The 19,520-nt window shown below is 41.1% G+C and overlaps 2 protein-coding genes across 2 annotated transcripts in view; both read left to right on the forward strand.

The window, feature by feature from the left end:
• The first annotated feature begins 3,252 nt into the window (after positions 1 to 3,252).
• LOC110585582 (60S ribosomal protein L22-like) lies at positions 3,253 to 8,273 on the forward strand. The gene is made up of 5 exons (XM_021695754.1): positions 3,253 to 3,363; positions 5,433 to 5,509; positions 7,261 to 7,314; positions 7,869 to 7,972; positions 8,023 to 8,273. Exons 1-5 carry the CDS (start codon positions 3,253 to 3,255, stop codon positions 8,271 to 8,273), a joined length of 597 nt encoding a protein of 198 aa, XP_021551429.1.
• A 2,405-nt stretch (positions 8,274 to 10,678) lies between these two features.
• BLOC1S6 (biogenesis of lysosomal organelles complex 1 subunit 6) overlaps positions 10,679 to 19,520 on the forward strand; it is a 17,918-nt gene continuing 9,076 nt past the window's right edge. Inside the window, exons 1-2 of the mRNA XM_021695398.2 lie at positions 10,679 to 10,851; positions 15,819 to 15,960. Coding sequence (XP_021551073.1) covers positions 10,770 to 10,851; positions 15,819 to 15,960 — 224 coding nt within the window. The 5' untranslated portion in view covers positions 10,679 to 10,769. The remainder of the gene's footprint in view (positions 10,852 to 15,818; positions 15,961 to 19,520) is intronic.

Below are 19,520 nucleotides of genomic sequence, written 5' to 3' on the forward strand. Positions count from 1 at the left end.
TATTTATTTATTTATTTGAGAGAGAGAGAGAGAGAGAGAAAGAGAGGGAGCGTGCAAGTGCAGGGAGGAGCAGAGGGAGAGGGACAAGCAAACTCTGCGTTAAGCATGGCTTGACATGGGGCTTGATCCCACCACTCTAAGATCATAACCTGAGCCAAAACCAAGAATCAGATGCTTAACCGACTGAGCCACCCAGCTATCCCTCCCTGGAAATTCTAATTTGAAAAAAGGAATTGGAGAACTCTGAACTCTATTATTGACCTCATCACATTACAAATAAATTGAATTTTTATATATCTCACCACCTGGTCTGGAGATTCTTTGGAAATTATTCATAAACTTTTTTTAAAAGTGTTTTTTTTTTTTTTAAAGATTTTATTTGACGGAGAGAGAGACAGAGAGAGGGAACACAAGCAGGGAGAGTGGAAGAGGGAGAAGCAGGCTTCCCGACAAGCAGGGAGCCTGATGCAGGGCTCGATCCCAGGACCCTGGGATGGATCATGACCTGAGCCGAAGGCAGATGCTTAACGACTGAGCCACCCAGTAGCCTCTGTTCATAAACATTTTGAAGAGAATATTGTAAGAAATAAGGACTATTATGGAAAGCTAATGCATGTACTACTTGTAGCAATTTGAATGAAGCAATTTGAAGGGTAAGCTAAGCATACCCTAGCTAATTTAAATAAATCTATCCTAAAAGGAAAGCGGAGTATGCTGTCTATAGTCATTAAAATCCCACTTTTTGCATCACATAGAAAGAGAATACAGCAGTAATGGTTGGTGTCCACTTTGATATCTACACACTAAGATTAACAAATGAATTTTGTGAAAACCCTAAAGTGGAAGAATTATAGTCTTTTGAACCATTATCAGCATGTGAAAAAAAGAGTTTTAAGATGTAAAATTCTTTGAATGAGTAAAATTTTTGCCACTAGTTTTACTAATAGTCCCAAAGCAAAATGATTACTATTCAATATTATGAATATTCATTTACCCATGAATAATATCATGAGTCAGACATCAGAATGCTGACAAAAATGGAAGACAATAAGATCCCCCCCCCCCCCCCCCCCGTACACAGTAAAATGAGAATATTCAAAGAGGTACTGATGCTAAGAAAGCCTTGGTGTTGGTGGTATCTCTATACTTCAAGACTTGATCTTCTAACTCTGCAGGTCTGGAACTTCGGTTGCCAGCTTTGCCAGTGGATATTTACCCCCACCCCCAAAAACTACCTTATTGTATGACATTGATTTGTACAAAAGACCTAAGTTTGTAATAAAACATAAAATTGTCAAGCCCTCTGATATTTATTTAAATCATTTAGTCTCTTTTATCTCACCATGGAAGTCTATTTAAGAAACCAAGTTAAGGTTGGTGAATATATATATGTAACCAAGGCACTAATAACAAAAATACTATTTCTTCTGGCACATAAGTACCTAGTTAGGGGCTGCTATTATTTCCCATAGTGCTTTACAGCTTACAGATCCTTTTCATATGTTTTATTGATTGTTTGATTCTCACAAGAATTATATCAAGTAGTGGGTCCAGTATTGTCATCTTCCTACTTCTTTTCCTGATGGAAAACAAAACAAAACAAAACAAAACAAAACAAAACAAAACAACCAGAGGCACAGAGAGATTAAGGGCCTTAATTCAAATCTCATAACTGATATAGTTGACATCTGTTGCTTTGGTTGGGCCAATTTCCTTCCTCCTTTTGGTAACAGGACTGTGATTTTCCTTTAAGGAACTAGTGCTGTGCGTTTTGTAGAACTCCTAACAGGACTGTCAGTCAAGGGGCTCTGCCTCTCTCCATTACATGTGACCCACGTGGGCCCATCAGGATCTTGTATAGCCTCTGGATGCAGAGACTGGTATATAGGTAGGTATTGTGATCCAAGTAATTTAGCGTGTTATTGTTTTTAAGAGAGTGAAATAAATGAATTCTAGGAGTGAGTTGGCTTCACTTGAGAACTGTAAGAACTATGAAAACCTGGAGAGCTGCTTTCCAGAGAAAGCTGTTGGAGTGAAGCCAATATGGAGGAAAGTCCAGTGGAGAATGGCAGGGGGGGGGCGGGGGGGGAGAGAGAGAGAGAGAATGAGATAGAAAAAGATATTCCTGATTTCATTTGAGGAAGTGGATATAGCTATCCCTGAAGCCAGATCAACTCCTGGATTTTCAAGTTCAGTGAGTTAATAAATTCCTTGTTTGGCTTAGACAAGTTTGGACTAATTCACTTGCAATAAAAAAAAAAAAAAACCCTAATACAGCTAATAAAAGTCTTAGTTATGATTGAAACACATCTTTTGACATCAAACATATACCCATAAATGTCAAAAAGGATCTGGTACTATTGTGGGAGACTTGAGAACTGCCCTTTTTTCAAGGAGACAACCTGCCTTCTGTTCTAGGTCCTGTTCAAGTTTTCATTTTTTTTTTTTTAAAGATTTTATTTATTTATTCATGAGAGACAGAGAGAGAGAGGCAGAGGGAGAAATCAGGTACAGGACTCGGTCCCAGACCAGGACCTGAGCTGAAGACAGACACTTAACCGACTGAGCCACCCAGGCACCCAAGTTTTCATTTTTTAAAAAAGATTATATTTATTTATTTGAGAGAGAGAGAGAGAGAGAGAGAATGAGTGGAGGAGGGGCAAGCAGACTGCCCACTGAGCAAGGAGCTAGATCCCAGGACTTGGAGATCATAAGCTGAGCTGAAATCAGACACTTAACCTTTAACCAACTAAGCCACCCAGGTGCCCCTCAAGTTTTCATTTTTAAAATAATATCAAGAGGATGAGAAGACAAGCTACAGACTGGAGGGGAGAAGGTATTTGCAAAAGACATATCTGATAAAGGACTGTTATCCAAAATATACAAAGAACTCTTAAAACTCAACAAGACAAACAACCTGATTCAAAAATGGGCAAAAGATCTGAATAGGCCTTTCACCAAAGAAGATAAACAGAAGCAAATAAGCATATGAAAAGATCCACATCATATGTTATCAGGAAATACAAATTAAAACAACTATGAGATGGGGCACCTGGGTGGCTCAGTCGGTTAAGCGGCTGCCTTTGGCTTGGGTCCTGATCCCAGGGTCCTGGGATCGAGCCCCGGTCGGGCTCCCTGCTTGGTGGGGAGTCTGCTTTTCCCTCTCCCCCTGCCCTCCACCCCGCTTGTGCTCTCTCTCTCTCTGTCAAATAAATAAATAAAATCTTAAAAAAAAAAAAAAAAAACCCAACCATGAGATACCTCTACACAAGAATTCGAAGGCCAAAATCCAGAACACTGACATCGCCAAATGCTTGTGAGGATGTGGAGAATAGAAACTCTTGCCAGTGGGAATGCAAAATGGTACAGCCACTTTGGAAGACAGTTTGGCAGTTTCTTAAAAAACTAAACACACTCTTACCCTACAATCCAGTAATCTTGCTCCTTGGTATTTACCCAAAGGAGTTGATGACTTATGTCTACACAAAAATCTGTACACAGATACCAGCTTTATTCATAATTGCCAAAACTTGGAGGTAACCAAGATGTCCTTCCGTAGGTGAATGGATAAACTGTGATACATCTGAAACTGGTTATAAAGTTGAACAAAATCAAAATGGCTGCACTAATGCTTCAGCAAAGCTCGATTTTAAAGTAATCTTTTTCCTCCCTTCTGCAAACCTCCCCTCCTCCCTTCTTAGGGAAGGAAGCCAGTAAAACCCCAAAGACATGCGGAAGGAGGCTAGCAGCAAGTACGCACTTCCTGTCAAAACCCAGCTAGTTTCTGTATTTCCCTATAAAAACCTCAGCCCCTGCCTCCAGGCTGGCTCGCAGTTTTTGAAGGCCATAGCCTGTCGCAGCCTTCTTGGCCAGCCAGAGCAATAAAGCTGTTTTTCCTCTTTATCCCAAACTCTGACTTCGTCTTATATTTTGGCTCTGAAGCACGGAGGTCGGTTTTTGACAACACATCTAGACAATAGAATATCACTCTCTGCCAAAAAGAAATGAGTCACCAAACCACAAAAAGACGTGGAGGAAACTTAAATGCATATGACTGAGTGAAAGAAGCCAATCTGAAAATGCTACATACTGTATGATTCCAAATATATGACGTTCTGAAAAAGACAAACTGTAGAGTAAAAAGATTAGTGATTGCCAGGGTTTGGGGGAGGGACAGATGAATAAGCAGTGCACAGAGGATTTTTAGGGCAGTTAAACTCCTCTGTATGATTCTAATAGTGGTGAATACAAGTCATACATTTGTGCAGTTCAATAGAATATACAACACAGTGAACCTTAATGAAAACTATTGGGGGGTGGGTGGGTAGGAGGTATAGAGGAAATCTCTATACTTTACTCTCAATTTTGCTGTGAGCCTAAAATCACTCTAAAAATTAGTCTGGGGGTGCCTGGCTGGCTCAGTTGGTGGAGTGTGTGACTCTTGATCTTAGGGTTGTGAGTCCAAGCCCCATGTTGGGTATGGAGATTACTTAAAAATAAAATCTTTAAAAATAAATAAATAAAAATAAAATATAGTCTATTCAAAACATTTCAAAAGGGGCGCCTGGGTGGCTTAGTTGTTAAGCGTCTGCCTTCAGCTCAGGTCATGGTCCCAGGGTCCTGGGATTGAGCCCTGCATGGGGCTCCCTGCTACACGGGAAGCCTGCTTCTCCCTCTCCCACTCCCCCTGCTTGTGTTCCCTCTCTTGCTGTGTCTCTCTCTGTCAAATAAATAAATAAAGTCTTAAAAAAATTAAAAAGTAAAACATTTCAAAAGCCATTGCTTTTGTGGCAAGGTTAAGAGAATGTGTTGGTGAAATAATCCATGTAAAAATATGGTTTTGTTTTTTTTTTTTTTGCATAGTGCAAGGAGGGAATTGTTAACCTTAAAAAGAAAACTTGTCAGTTATTTTACCAGCAAAAATGGGTTTATGCAGGAATAACAAAGAATTGCAAATGGAGGCATACACACTACAGCAAAAACCACAGGCAAATCCAACAATGAAGAATGTTACTTTATGAGGAAGGAGGAGGGAATTGGAAGGAATTGTTTTGCATAAAAGTCCCTTGGAGGAAAGCAAAAGTTCAGTGTAATGAGTTTCCTATTGGCTGAATTGCAGCGGTAGTTGATTTCTTTTTATTTTATTTTATTTTATTTTACTATGTTATGTTAATCACCATACATTACATCATTAGTTTTTGATGTAGTGTTTCATGATTCATTGTTTGCATATAACACCCAGGTAGTTGATTTCTTTTGGAGATGCAATGTACATTTTTCTCTGTTGGGGCATGTAATTGATGATTCTTCTTGTTGAAGATTCTTCTGTTGGGGTCTGTAATTGACAATTCTTCCTGTAATTGAGTAGTACTGTTCCTCCCTTCTAGCCTCCTGACTACTTTAGTGAGGTTTTCCTTTATTAATTTTTGCAGAATGATGGAAAGTGCCGCAGAGTTGCATTGAGTGGAAATATTTTAGCACTTTGTGAATGTAAAAGAATATTTCTCGTGTAAATATATAAGAGAAAAGTGGTTAAAATTGCTTGAGCAACACTTTTAGATTGGTTAACCATAGCTAAGATGGTAAACTATTTTTCCTCAGTACCCCAGCTTCTCTGATTTCCTATCTTCACCTTCTTTCCTTTCTTTTGTTTTTTTTTAAAGATTTTATTTCAAAGTAATCTCTACACCTACTGTGGGGTTCGAACTCACAACCCTGAGATCAAGAATCACATGCTCTACCAACTGAACCCACCAGGCACCCCTCCTTCTTTCCTTTTTTATTATTTTGTGAGCACATACCTTGTGTGAGTGTGTTCAAATTTGCAACACTTTAATCCACTAGAAGCATAAAGTCATGGGCTATAATGTCTTTTTCCTGTTTATCTTTCCCTGTATCATCCCTTTTCTCTGCAGGCCCTGGGTTCCTACATCTTTTTCACTCAAATCTTCTTTTTTTTTTTTTTTAAAGATTTTATTTATTTGCGAGAGAGAGATGGAGAGAGCATGGGGGAGGTGCAGAGGGGAGGGAGCAGCAGACTTCCCATTGAGCAGGGAGCCCATTATGGGGCTCAGGACCCTGGGATCATGACCTGAGCCGAGGACAGAAAAGGCAATACATTTAACCAACTGAGCCACCCAGGCGCCCCCTCACTCAAATCTTTTTATCCCTCTCCTCCATTTTTCTTTTGTTTTTGGAAAAGACTGGAGAAAAATAAAGGAGAAGATGAAGAAAATCCTGTGAGAGAAGTAGGTCAAACTGGGAGTAGATTTATCAATCTTAGCACATTCTAAATATAGGAATAGAAAATCTTCATGTATTAACATTTTTTTCTTTATTTGAATCCCCTATCTACCTACTCATTTTCAGTTAGCAAAAATAAAGGATATAGGAAAAAATTTTTTTTAAAGATTTTATTTATTTATTTGACAGAGAGAGACACAGCGAGAGAGGGAACACAAGCAGGGGGAGTGGGAGAGGGAGAAGCAGGCTCCCCGCAGAACAGGGAGCCCAATGCGGGACTCGATCCCAGGACCCTGGGATCATGACCTGAGCTGAAGGCAGTCGCCTAACCAACTGAGCCACCCAGGCGCCCAGATATAGGAAAATTTAAGGAAAACACAAAATTGAGGTGAATAAATGGTTTTGATGGATTTATTACATTATATTTGCTCCTTCTCTTTTGGATTTCAAGGACCAATGGGCTTGTTTTCCTTTTGCTATGAATATATACAGTATTTAACTCTTTCTGGACATTCTTTAGACTAACTTCTTCAGAGCTATATGATTACACTTTGTGTTATCTTCTGTCTTCCTAAGCTATTTTGGTCTAAAAGACTATAGAACACCTTTTTCCTGTTAAGTTCTTCTATTAACTGTTGAATCTGTGTTAGTTTTGTTTTCCCAAAAAATAGCATCTTGATGTCCTTGAGTCTGAAGTATTGTTTTGCCACTTGTGGTGTTTTTTTCCTGTTGGAAGGCTTTACTGTTTTTTCTCTGCATATTACATTTGACCTGACCTTCAAGGTTTGGCTTAAGTTCATTTCCTCTTTTAAATTTTAAAAATTTCTCCAGTTACTTCCCAATTGTGCACTATACGACTGTGCATTTGTGGTTGGCCGAATAATGGCTCCCGCCCCCAAAGGCGTCCACTTTCAATTCCCCAGAATCTGTGAATGTTATCTTACGTGGCAAAAAGTACCTTGCAGATGTGGTTAAATTAAGGACCTTGAGATGGAGAAGTTATCTCGGGTTATGCAGAGGGGCTCAATGTCATCCTAAGGGTCCTTCTAAGAGGGAGGCCAGAGGATCAGAGTGGGAGAAGAGGTGATGCTACAATGGTAGTAGAGGGAGAAAAGGCAATGGGACATGGGGCCAGGAGTCAAGGAATGCAGGCAGTCTCTAGAAGCTGGAAAAGACAAGGAAGCAGATTCTTCTTCAGAGCCTCCAGAATAACCAGCCCTGCCAACACCTTGATTTTAGCCCACTGAGGCTGATTTTGGACTTTTGACCTCCAGAACTATCAGATGATGAATCTGTGTTGTTTTAAGCTACCAAGTTTGTGGTAAATTGTTATAGCAGCAGTAGGAAACTAATATGACGTCATTACACTCTTTACAATCCTCTAGGTCTGTTCCACATAATTTAGCACTTTTTGTCATGTTCTCCAATCCTACTACATATAAATGGTAGAATATAAATTCTTGGTGGACAGGAACCGGAATTTCTACCTCTCTTTTTTATACCCTACAGTGTCTCGTCCAATCTTAGGAACAGAGGCATTTGGAATGGATTGATGCATAAAAGAGAATGGCCTCCTTTCTGTCTCCACTGCTGCCATGGTGCCCCTGAAAAAGCTTTTCATTAAGGGGGGGGCAAAAAAAGAAGCAAGTTCTGAAGTTTACCCTTGACTGCACTCACCCTCTAGAAGATGGAATCATGGATGCTGCCAATTTTGAGCAGTTTCTTCAAGAGAGAATCAAGGTGACCAAATAAACAGGCTTGGACTTTAAAAAAAAAAAAAAAGAATCAAAGTGAATGGAAAAGCTTGGAATCTTGGTGAAGGGGTTGTAAGCATTGAAAGGAGCAAGGGCAAGATTCCTGTAACTTCTGAGGTGCCTTTTTCCAAAAGGTATTTGAAATATCTCACCAAAAAATATTTGAAGAATAATCTAGGTGATTGGTTATACGTAGTTGCTAACAGCAGTGAGAGTTATGAATTGCGTTACTTCCACATTAACCAGGAGAAAGAAAAGGAGGGAGATGAGGATTAAAACTCATTTATTTGTATACTGAATATTTTGTATGAGTTCTTGAATAAAACCTGGGAACCAGACAGAGAAAGAGAAGAAGGCCCCTACCATTGGGGAAATGAAAGGTATTTTGAAAGACTTGTATGACTCAACGAACTGTGTTTCTTTGGCATCAGATTCCAACCTCGTGTTTTGAGCTGTCACACGCAGTGTTAGGTGCACAGTACCTGCATAATGGAGGGTGGAACACAGTGGATCTTCAACAAGCACTTGATGTATTGAGCTAAAATCTGCAGGGGAAAGAAGGAAAAGGAGAAAGAGAAAAGCAAGATGGGTCTGGCAGAAAGTACTTCTTGTCTCTTTAGCTGATGCATTTTTTGTTACATTAAAGTAAAATGTTGAAAAAGAACATTCATCACAATTTCTAACATGAATCTTTCCTGAAACCAAAATAGAAGAGAGGACAAGATGATAAAAATAGGCAGGCTGTGACAGTTTAATTTCATCCTATTAAATTAAAACAACCAGTCTTTTAAAATCCAGGTAATATGCTTAATACTGTGCCAAGAGATAAAAGAGGTTACAGACAACCCATAGGACATGGGTCTCTTCTAAAGGACCTTAATATCTTGTTGTATAATAATAATAATCAACTAGGGTGTCCAGGCAGCTTATTGCCGTCTTGCGTGATTTAGACTTTGGAGATTATAGGTATTCGGAATTTGGCTCTGGAGAATCAATACTTCATTCATTCAGGACACATTTATCGAAAACCCATTATGGTTCTCTTTGAATGAGACTTTTTGGAGTTTAAAATCTAATAAAGGAAGGCAAAGGAAATAACTCATATTAAGAATGGATTAAGTGCTAAATAGCAGGATGCTTTGTAGTTGAGAAAAGGATATTACTATAATTTCTGAACACTGAAAGGGGAGGTGGGATTGTGAATTATTTTAAAGGTATTATTTAGACCAAGCCTTGAAAGATGAGTAGGACTTTGAATAGACTATTCCAGGCTGAAGCATGAGCAAGAACACTGAAGACATCAAAAGGCATAGTTTTAGTTGGATGTTGGGAAGGAACAAAGGATGCTTGAAGGGTAGTACATTACTTTATTGCCATGGTAACAAATTACCACAAATTTAAAACAACAGAAATTTATTTTTTATAGTTCTGTAGGTCAGAAGTCTAACACAGGTCTCACTGGGATAAAAGTAAGGTGTCAGCAGAGCTGAGTTCCATTCTAGAGGCTCTAGGGGTGAATCCACTTCCTTGTCTTTTCCAGCTTCTAGAGGTTACCACAAACGTGGCCAGTTGTTCTTGTTCTCTATTTTCAAAGTGTTTTTAATCATTCTTCATAGTCACATCTCCCTCTGCCTCCCTCTTCATTTTGAAGGCCCTTGTGATTGCATTTGGTCCATTTAGTAATCCAGAATAATCTGTTTTAGAGTCAAATGATTAGCAACCTTAACTACTCTTTGTGGGTGAAATTTAACATATTCACAGGTTCTGGGGATTAAGATCGTGGACATCTTTGGTGGGGGGCATTATTCTGCTTACCACAGGTAGTAAGGAGCCAATCTTGAGAGGAAAGGAGGCCAAAAGAGGTGAATGCACTGAGAAGGGCAATGGGGAGCAGGTGCATGTTTCTGAGGCTCGACATAAATCCACATTTTTTTGAAAACAATTTTGGCTGCCCCATAAAACACTGAACGGGCAATTTTGGGGTGTAACATCAGAAGGCCATTATTACACTCAAGGTGAGAGGGTCTAAGGCAGGGAGGGAATAGCTGATCTTTTTATGTGGCCTGAGGCTGCCTCTGGCCATTTCTGAGTTTTTCATTAAAATCATGACATCATCCCGCAGGATCTCTGCATGGGCAGTTTCCGGTAATTTGGCTTAATTCGTCCAGCTGATACTGCAACCCAGGCCTTAAAATCATTCACCTACGATCAACAAAGGGAGACCGGAATCCTGGCAAATCCCCTATTAGCAAAGCTGAAGCTCAAAGAGCTAAATACTTATTTTTAAGAAATGGTCCAAATCGCAGGAAAACCACGCAGTCCTTGTTCTTAAGGTGTTTCCTTAACACGGACAAGAAACTGAAAAGCTGTGCCTGGCTCCGGTGAACAAAGCCCGACTGCACCATCACGTTCAACACTAAACCTCTTCCCACATTCGCGACCCACCAGGGAGCGCGCTCTTCTCCACCCACTCCCCGACCACCGGTCGCAAAAACACGACCCCGGCACAGCAGACTCTACTGACGCCGCGCCCTCCACCCGACTACGACGTCAGCGCAGAGTCCCAGGATCGCGGCGGGTAGTTGTCCGGCAGGTGGAGGTGGAGGCAAGAAAAGGGGGGCGGACCCGCGGTCACACAGTCTTCCGCTTCCGTCATTTCCGGGTGCGACCCCCCGCTTCTGTCCGGCTGGGCGCTGGACGCGTTGGGTCCGCTCTTAACTGCATCTGACCGTCTGCACTAACTGCCCCTTCCCTGTTCCCAGCGGGAAGGACATGAGTGTTCCTGGGCCGACGTCCCCGGACGGGGTCCTGCCAGGGCCACCCCACGGCCGGGGGGCAGGGGAGCCGACGCCGGGTACGTGCAATGGGGCGGGGCGGGCGGCCGGGACCCGAGTGGGTGGGTCTCCGGGGCTGCTGGGCGGGAGAGAGCTACTAGTCTCCGAGGCTCTGGCTCCAGCGCGGAAGTGGGGCATCGCGTCGGCCCCGGGGCCGAGCTGCGTGAGTGGGAAACGAAGTCTGGGGGGGCGGTTGATGGTGAGGTCATTCTGCGTTTGTGTGTTGACTCCAGCACACTGTTGGCTGTTATACGTTAATGGTCAAGGATGAATTTGTCAGAAAGATGATCGGTTTGTCATTCAGAGAATTGATGTATCCAAGTATTATGACCACTCACTCATGAAATGCTGTCTTGCTTGTTGACATTTCTCCAGCAGCTTTCTCAACCTGAGGTCCAGGAGAGATTTAAGCCCTAATACCCTAAGGCATCCGTTGAATGTAATAAATTGACTTGCCAGGCATCCTGAATGGTACTATTTATGTACCGTCCTTGGGAGAATTGAGAAAATAGTCAAAACAGTTTCTGTTCAGATGAGGAACCCCAAATGAGGAAGGCTGCAGGGCTTTAGATGTGTTTCTTTTACCTCCGGTTCTAGGAATATAGAGGCTACTTAAAAATAGTGCTTTCTGCCCTTTCTTGGTCATGCTTTTCCTCAGTGATCGCCCCCTCTTTACACTTTCATAAGCTGCTTCTATTAATAGGACTTCCTTGTATGTATGTGCAGCTTGGGTCCCTCTCCTCTTGCCTCTCCATCTGCTTGCTGGGTACTTTGACATGGTTGTTTTGCTCTAACCTCGCATACAGCCTGTGCATAAATAAAAGTAGATGTCTCATTCTGTTAATGGTGCCAAGTCCCTCTCAGTTCAAACTTGGACGTTACTCTTGACTTTCCTTTCACTTGCCTCCTACCTCTATTTAGTCTAGGGGATTCTACTATGCAATTTCCGTCTCCTCTCTGTAGTTTCACCTTCAAGGCCAGTTGTAAGGCTATCCACCTCCAGTCTCTTATTCTTCCACTGCATCTGTCCCACTCTTGTCATATCACTGCTCCAAGATGAAGCTCCAGTCATGTCATTTTCTTGCTTGGAAACCTTAAAATGGCTCCTTACTATTTACTAACCAAACGGCCAAACCCCTTAACTTGACACTCAGGGATCCTCATGGGCTGGCCCCATGGTTTTATAAGCTCACTATTGCATATGTCCTATGTTCTAGACACTCCAAACTACCTTCTCTTTCCAGAGCAATACCATATTCCCACCTTTCTTCTGCTGCCTTCTTTTTTTTTAAAAACCATATCGAATTCCTTCCACTCCTTTAGAATTCTTACCCATTTGGAAATAGTGGCCTTCAAAGATTGTTGGTAGGAGTATAAATTGGTGCCCTATCTTAGGAAGGCAGTTTTGCAATGTCTGTCCTTTGTCCCATCATTCTAAGAATTTATCCTACGGAAACATTGACATGGATATGCAAAGATAAGCGAGGAAACTCATGGCAACATTGTTTGAAATAGCAAAAAGTGAAAATAACTTGAATACCTATCCTTAGGTATCTTAGTCTACATGGGCAGCTACAACAAAGTACCATAGGCTGGGTGGCTTAAACAACAGACTTTTATTCCTTGAAGTTCTGGAGTTCTACAAAGTCCAGGATCTATGTGCTGGCCAGTCAGGTTCCTGGTAAGATCCCTCTTCTGATGTTGCAGACAGCTGCCTTCTCATTGTGTCCTCACATAGTGGAGGGAGAGAGTTCTGGATTCTCTTTATCTTTTAAGAATAATAACCCCATCATGGGGCCCCACCTTCATGACCTCATCTAAACCTAATTACTTTCCAAAGGCTTCACCTCCAAATAACCTTTGTGTTGGAAGTTAGGGCTTAAACAAAAGAATTTTGTGGTGGGGGACACAAATATTCAGTCCATAACAGAGAACTGGTAAACAAAATATGGTAGAATTTGCTTCTGTTAGAAATGTAGTAGATGTGGGCGCCTGGGTGGCTCAGTTGGTTGGGCGACTGCCTTCGGCTCAGGTCATGATCACGGAGTCCCGGGATCGAGTCCCACATCGGGCTCCCTGCTCGGTGGGGAGTCTGCTTCTCCCTCTAACCCTACCCCCTCTTGCGCTCGCTCTCTAATAAATAAATTAAAAAAAAAATCTTTAAAAAAAAAAAGAAAGAAATGTAGTAGATGCATATATATGCATATGGAAAGATACCTAAGATGTATATTTAAGAGAACAATATGCATAATATTTCATTTACGATTAAAATAGTTTTTTTTTAAAAGATTTTGTGTATTTATTTGTCAGAGAGAGAGCAGGAGAGCACAGGCAGGGGGAGCCGCAGAGGGAGAGGGAGAAGCGGGCTCCCCCCTGAGCACGGAGCCCAACATGGGGCTGGATCCCAGGACCCTGGGATCATGACTGGAGCCAAAGGCAGTTGCCCAACCAGCTGAGCCACCCAGGTGCCCCTAAAAACAGGGTTTATGCATGGGTATACAGAGACAATTTTTTTGAAGGCTCTGTGTGAAACTACAGAGTGGAGTAAGGGAGTGAGAAAGAGTATTTTTTTTTTAAGATTTATTTATTTATTTTAGATTTTATTTCTTTATTTGACACAGAGAGAGCACACAAGCAGGGGGAGTGGCAGGCAGAGGGAGAGGGAGAAAGAGAAGCAGGCTTTCCACTGAGCAGAGAGCCTGATGCGGGGCTCGATCCTGGGTTCGTGACCTGAGCCGAAGGCAGATGCCCAACTGACTGAGCCACCCAGGTGCCCCTAAGATTTTGTTTTTTAAGTAATCTGTACACCCAATGTGGGGCTCAAAATCATAACCCCAAGATCAAGAGTTGCATGCTGTACCAAATGAGCCAGACTAGGTACCCCAAGAAAGAGTATTTTTACTTTTCAGCTTATACTTCCCTCTTTTGCATTTCAAGTTTTTACAATGAGTAATACTTAAAAAGAAATTTCTATCCATTCTGCAAGCTTAAGCTCCAGTTCCCACACTTCCTTTAGAAGTTGTTCCCAGACTTCCCTGATAAACATGATCTTTCTCTCCTCTGAATTCCCATAACAGTTTCTTTTTCTCTAATGGCACTTCTCATATATTATGATTCCCCTGTATTGAGCCCTTTCAGAGAAGGGGACTTGCTTAGTTTATTCTTGTAACCTTGGAAACTAGTACACTAGTACTAGTATTAATACAAGTGTGTAGCTAATATTTCTTGTATGAGGAGGGTAAGGACCCTTTCTTTTTCTTTTTCTTTTTCTTTAATCTCCCACAGTAAAGTACCTTGAATTTAGTAACTTGATGTATTTAGAAATGTAAGTTGGACTCTTCCGTAATTAACCAGAAGATTGGGGTAGAGTAGGGGAGGTCTGTGAGTTAAAATGTTTAAATAATGTAGGGGAAGTGTATTAGTTGTGATTCCTTAAAGTTGACATATCCTTATTTGGGTGTTTCTGTTGTTTATCTGTAATAATTGTTTTCTGTATATCCTTAAAGAGAGTTGCTGTTTGCCCTGTTACTATAATTAAGCCTTAAGCAATGGCATTAATTTTCAGATACACTTTATTCACTTCCCATCTGATGGCACATCAGTGGCAATATCTGTAAAACTCCACTTTTTCCCATTACATGTATTTTTTAAAGATTTATTTATTTATTTGAGAGAGAGAGTGCATGCACATGGTGGGGAAGGGCAGAGGGAGAGGGGGAGAGAGAATCCCAAGTGACTCCGCGCTGACCAGAGCCCAACTCGGGGCTTGATCGCAAGACCTTGAGACCATGACCTGAGCCCAGTGCCCAACCAGCTGCACCACCCAGGTACCCCTTTCCCGTTAGATTTTTATTTCATTTGTGGACTGCTTCAGTTTCTAGTTAGTTCTTACCTGTTTGAATATTGCCTTGCTACTTAGAGAATTCCAAAGTTTGTTCATATATTTCTCAGAATCAAAATAAAAATCATACTATTTTTTTTTTTATCTATGAAAACTTACTTTGGGTATGACGACATGTTGTTTTTCTCAATCTTGCCAAAATTTACATCTGTGGTAAAAACTGTATTTGGAAATGAGCTGTAGTGTGCCATAATAAATATATTTTATATAATGATCTAATCTGATGTCACTGATTATTACCAGATTATGATTAAATGGAGATGTTTCAGAGTTTAATATATAAAAATGCTTTTAGAGTACAATTTTAGTAATATGACCATGTCACTTTTTTTTCTCATTCTAAACCAATGATTCTAAAATCTTATAAACCATTCATCAAACCCTGTTCAGATGGGTATTTATTTTAGATGTTTTTGAATGGCTGACAGTGCTTACACTGTTATTCAAAGGAGAAGTATGAAGCATAGTTCCTGGCATCACGTCGAGGTTTACATGCAATTATTATACACTATTTTCTATGGTAAATTAAGGTGCTGAGTCTCAAGAGAAATCCTTTGGAAATCTTTCTCCTTCTAACAAATGATAAAACAACCTTCCTTTTACATGGAAATAATATATCAAGCTATTTGCAAAGTAAATGTTGACCCACATCAATTGAATTACATTCAATTGAAAAAAAATTTTTTTAGGCATTGCATTTCTGCATGCTTATGAAAAGAAGAGTTTATTGCTTTCATTCAGTGACTGTTTCCCATTTTTAGGCCTCGGACTCTTAATAATCCATTGAAAACTGTAAATCCTCTGCCCTGGAAAATACGTAAACATACAGAATATGTTTTGCATGTGTTAATGTTCTTTTAATCCAGACTTTTCCTTATACCAGTAGCTTAAAAACATTTTTTGAGTGCCCGTATCTTGTTTTTTAGAGGATGCTCGGAAGGTAAAGCTAAAAAAAGCAAAGGAAGGCTGCCCGTAGTGTCCTGCGTGTGTACTCTGAACCCCAGAGCCAGCCCCCGCCTTCCCCACTACTCTCTTACCCCATGTCCATTTACACGACTCCTACATTTGATTTTTTCTTGGGGACAGGTTTAAGGGACGCTTCTCCAGATGAAGGGTTACTAGAGGACTTGACTGTAGAGGACAAAGCTGTGGAGCAGCTCGCAGAAGGATTGCTTTCTCACTACCTGCCGGATCTGCAGAGATCAAAACAAGCTCTTCAGGAACTCACGTGAGCTAACAAAAACCTTCCATGCACTCCTTTCCCCTTGTATATAAACTGTATTAAGGCATAACATTTTGTAACATTTAATACAGTTGAGTATTTCTGTCTTTAGTGGTAGCAGTTGGGAGTGAGGGAGTACTTAGTAATCTAAATGTAAAAAGTGAGAGGCGCCCAGCTGGCTCAGTCCCAGAAGCAGGAGCATGTGACTCTGGATCTTGGGATCCTGAGTTCAAGCCCCACATTGGGCATAGAGATTACTTAAGTGAATAAAACTTTAAATGTAAAAAGTACTCCTAGAGTGTTTGGTCTTTTATAAGAGGTACCCCTAAATCTGATCTGTTTCCAACCAGCTGCACCACCTGGACTATTGATCTGATCTGGACTATTTGATTAGTTTTGGTGTTTTGCCATTATTTTATGAAAATATTGCCTACTGGGAGTGTTGCAGGATGGGCACACACCCGTTTCTGAGTAGTGTTGCAAAATTGCCTCCATAAGAGCCACATTCATTTTCAGTCGCTGGTTCACATGAGTTGCCAAAAATCTTTTATCTTTTTTTGAGAGGACCCATTTCATTTCTAGTAGATAAGTCTATCTAACTAAAGGATTGGAGGATACACCAAGAGAAGAACGGGATTTCATGAAGTAGGATCAGTATGCAAAATATATACTAAGTTTATCAGCTCCCACCCAGAAAAGCAGACTGAACTTCTACTTCCTTTTGGGTAGGACCTCGCTTAGTTGCCCACGCTGGCCTATCATTGCTTTTCGTGCTTGTCAGCTATGAACCGGCTATGAGCTGTTGCTGCTCTAAGACCTACCCTTTGAAAACTTACCTGAAAAGCCTGTATTCGGGGCGCCCAGGTGGCTCAGTCGGTTAAGCATCTGCCTTCAGCTCAGGTCATGATCCCAGGATCCTGGGATCGAGCCCCGAATCGGGCTCCCTGCTCCGTGGGGAGCCTGCTTCTCCCTCTTCCTCTGCCTGCCGCTCCCACTGTTTGTGCGCTTGTGCTCTCTCTCTCTGACAAATAAATAATTAAAATCTTAAAAAACAAAAAAGCCCGTATTAGGGCAAAAGGGGAGTAACAATCAACAACTGTGTCCATTTTGTACATATTCGTAAGGAATGTTATAATCCTTGGATTTGAAGGCCGTAAAGGAGTACGAAAGTGGTACTGTGTTCTACTCTGTGGTACACTCCTGGAGTTAGGGAGTTGCCAGCAATCCTGCAACTAGCAATTTTCTGCTAGTTCCAATGACATTTTTTTCCCCCTAGTGTGTGGTATTCCTTGTATTTTAAAGCCAGTCAATTCTCGTGGCAAAAAGTCATAAAAATTTCATAGGGGAGTTTGGATGAAGTATGTTAGACTGAAGGAAGGTAAGAAACTGCAAGCAAAACATATCTGGATAGGGAAATAGTTTTTTTCTCAGAGGATCATTCCCCAGGAGCTGGGAAGCACAGTTTAATTGCAGAGTTTAATTGATGACATTGGCTAAAATTTAGTGTTTTAAATAATCCCGCTTATCTTCCAAGGCACCTAAATGACGATGGTGACGATGATGACGATGATGATAGTAAACTCAGCTGCTGTTTATTACTATTACTATATAGACTACTTGCCCAGCACTTTATATACTATATCTCAATCCCGACACCTTATGAAGTGTTAATATTATTCCTGTTTATAGTTGAGGAAACTGAGGTCCAGAAAGTTTAAGTAAATTGAAAAGGATTACACAGCCAGTGGTAAGTGGTAGAATTAATAATTAAATATGATGAATAAGCAGTTATTATACCTCTGTAGTGTTAAGGAAAGATAAGCAAACTTCAGTGAAAGGAAAAAGATGTTTTCTAGTAGCTGCCTCTTTCATCCCTCTCTCCACAAATCCCACCGCTGATAAAGATTTAGGGGAAAGAGTACTGCACTGAGAGGCACCTGGGATCCAGTCCTGGCTGTGTTATCAAACAGTTTAATTTTCATTAAGCCACTTTACATTATAGAAATAGGCCTACAGAGGTGAAGGAGAAGGTAGTGGTAGACACAAATCAAGTTTACTTTGTAGCTAACAACGGGTAGGGAAGACCAAGAACAAAACTTGACTTTATATATAAGAAAGGTTATGAATATTCTTGTACATGTGTTCATCATTTTAAGAACATTGGAAAGAAAGAAAAAAGAGGTTTGGGATCTAGGTCCTAAAAGTCTCTGGCAAGGTACTTGTAAGTAGCCTTAGTGGGGTTCCCTTTGAGATAATTCATGCTTGGACCTTCCAGGGAAATAGTTTTTTTCTCAGAGGATCGTTCCCCAGTTACTGCGTCAGGGCTTCCCAGTCACTCCCAGCATATGTGCCACAGATTATACAGAACTTAAAGGGAAAGGAAAGCCAGTCATTTCTGCCTGATATTGTAGCTAAGTATTCTGTGGAATCTTTTTCTAGAGTGTCTGGACTTATGGATCATGAAAACACTACTTTTTTTTTTTTAAGGTTTTATTTATTTATTTGAGAGAGAGAGAGTGAGAGAGAGCATGAGTAGGGGAAGGAGCAGAGGGAGAGGGAGAAGCAAACTCCCCACTGCAGGGAGCCTCACGCAGGGCTCAGTCCGGGACCTGAGCCAAAGGCAGATGCTTAACAGACTGAGCCACCCAGGCGCCCTGAAAACACGCTTATAATTACCGTTTTATTATAAAGGATGCACATCAGGACCAGCCAAATGAAGGGACACATAGGGGCAGGGTTTGGGAGTATCTCCATCACAGAGCTGCTATGCCTTCTATTGACATTATTATTATTATTTTTTAAAGATTTTATTTATTTATTTGACAGAGAGAGAGAGCACAAGCAGGGGGAGCTACAGGCAGAGGGAGAGGGAGAAGCAGACTCCCCACTGAGCAGGAAGCCGCGGGGCTCTATCCCAGGACCCTGGGATCATGACCTGAGCTGAAGGCAGACACCCAACCGACTGAACCACCCAGGCGCCCCTCTCCTAGTGAAATTAGGGCACGTTACCCTCCTGGCACACTGATGTGTTTACCAACCAGGAATCTCTGCTGAGCTTCAGTGTTTAAAGTTTGTATTGGGGCTTTACTCTCTAAGTGTAATTGATTGGATCTTTGGCCATGTAATTGAACTCACTCTCCAGCACCCTCCCCCCACCTCCTTTCTGTGGAGAGAAGACTGATAGCAGTAATGGTATCACGTGGACTGATACCACAAAAGTTCAAAGCCCCAACTCTGTAACCACATGATTGGTCTTTCTCGCCTGTCCATCCCGCATCACCTCATTAGCATAAACTCTGGCATGCTCCAAGAGGGGTTTGTGAGTAATGAAGATACTCCTGTCATTTGGGAAATTAAAGCGTCTTGTACAGGTTGGAAAGGGAGAAATAAAACAAATAAAACTGTCTTTGTTCACAGATGACATGACTGCCTATGTGGAAAATCCCCCCAAAATCCACAAAGTATATGAGTTTCAGCATACCAGGTTAATGTATAAAAGTCAGGAGTGAATAATTAGACAAATCAATACCACTTACAATAACCCCCTTCATATAACTACTTTGATA

Source organism: Neomonachus schauinslandi, chromosome 9 (genome assembly GCF_002201575.2).
Source record: "Neomonachus schauinslandi chromosome 9, ASM220157v2, whole genome shotgun sequence".
Taxonomy (NCBI): Eukaryota; Metazoa; Chordata; class Mammalia; order Carnivora; family Phocidae; genus Neomonachus; species Neomonachus schauinslandi.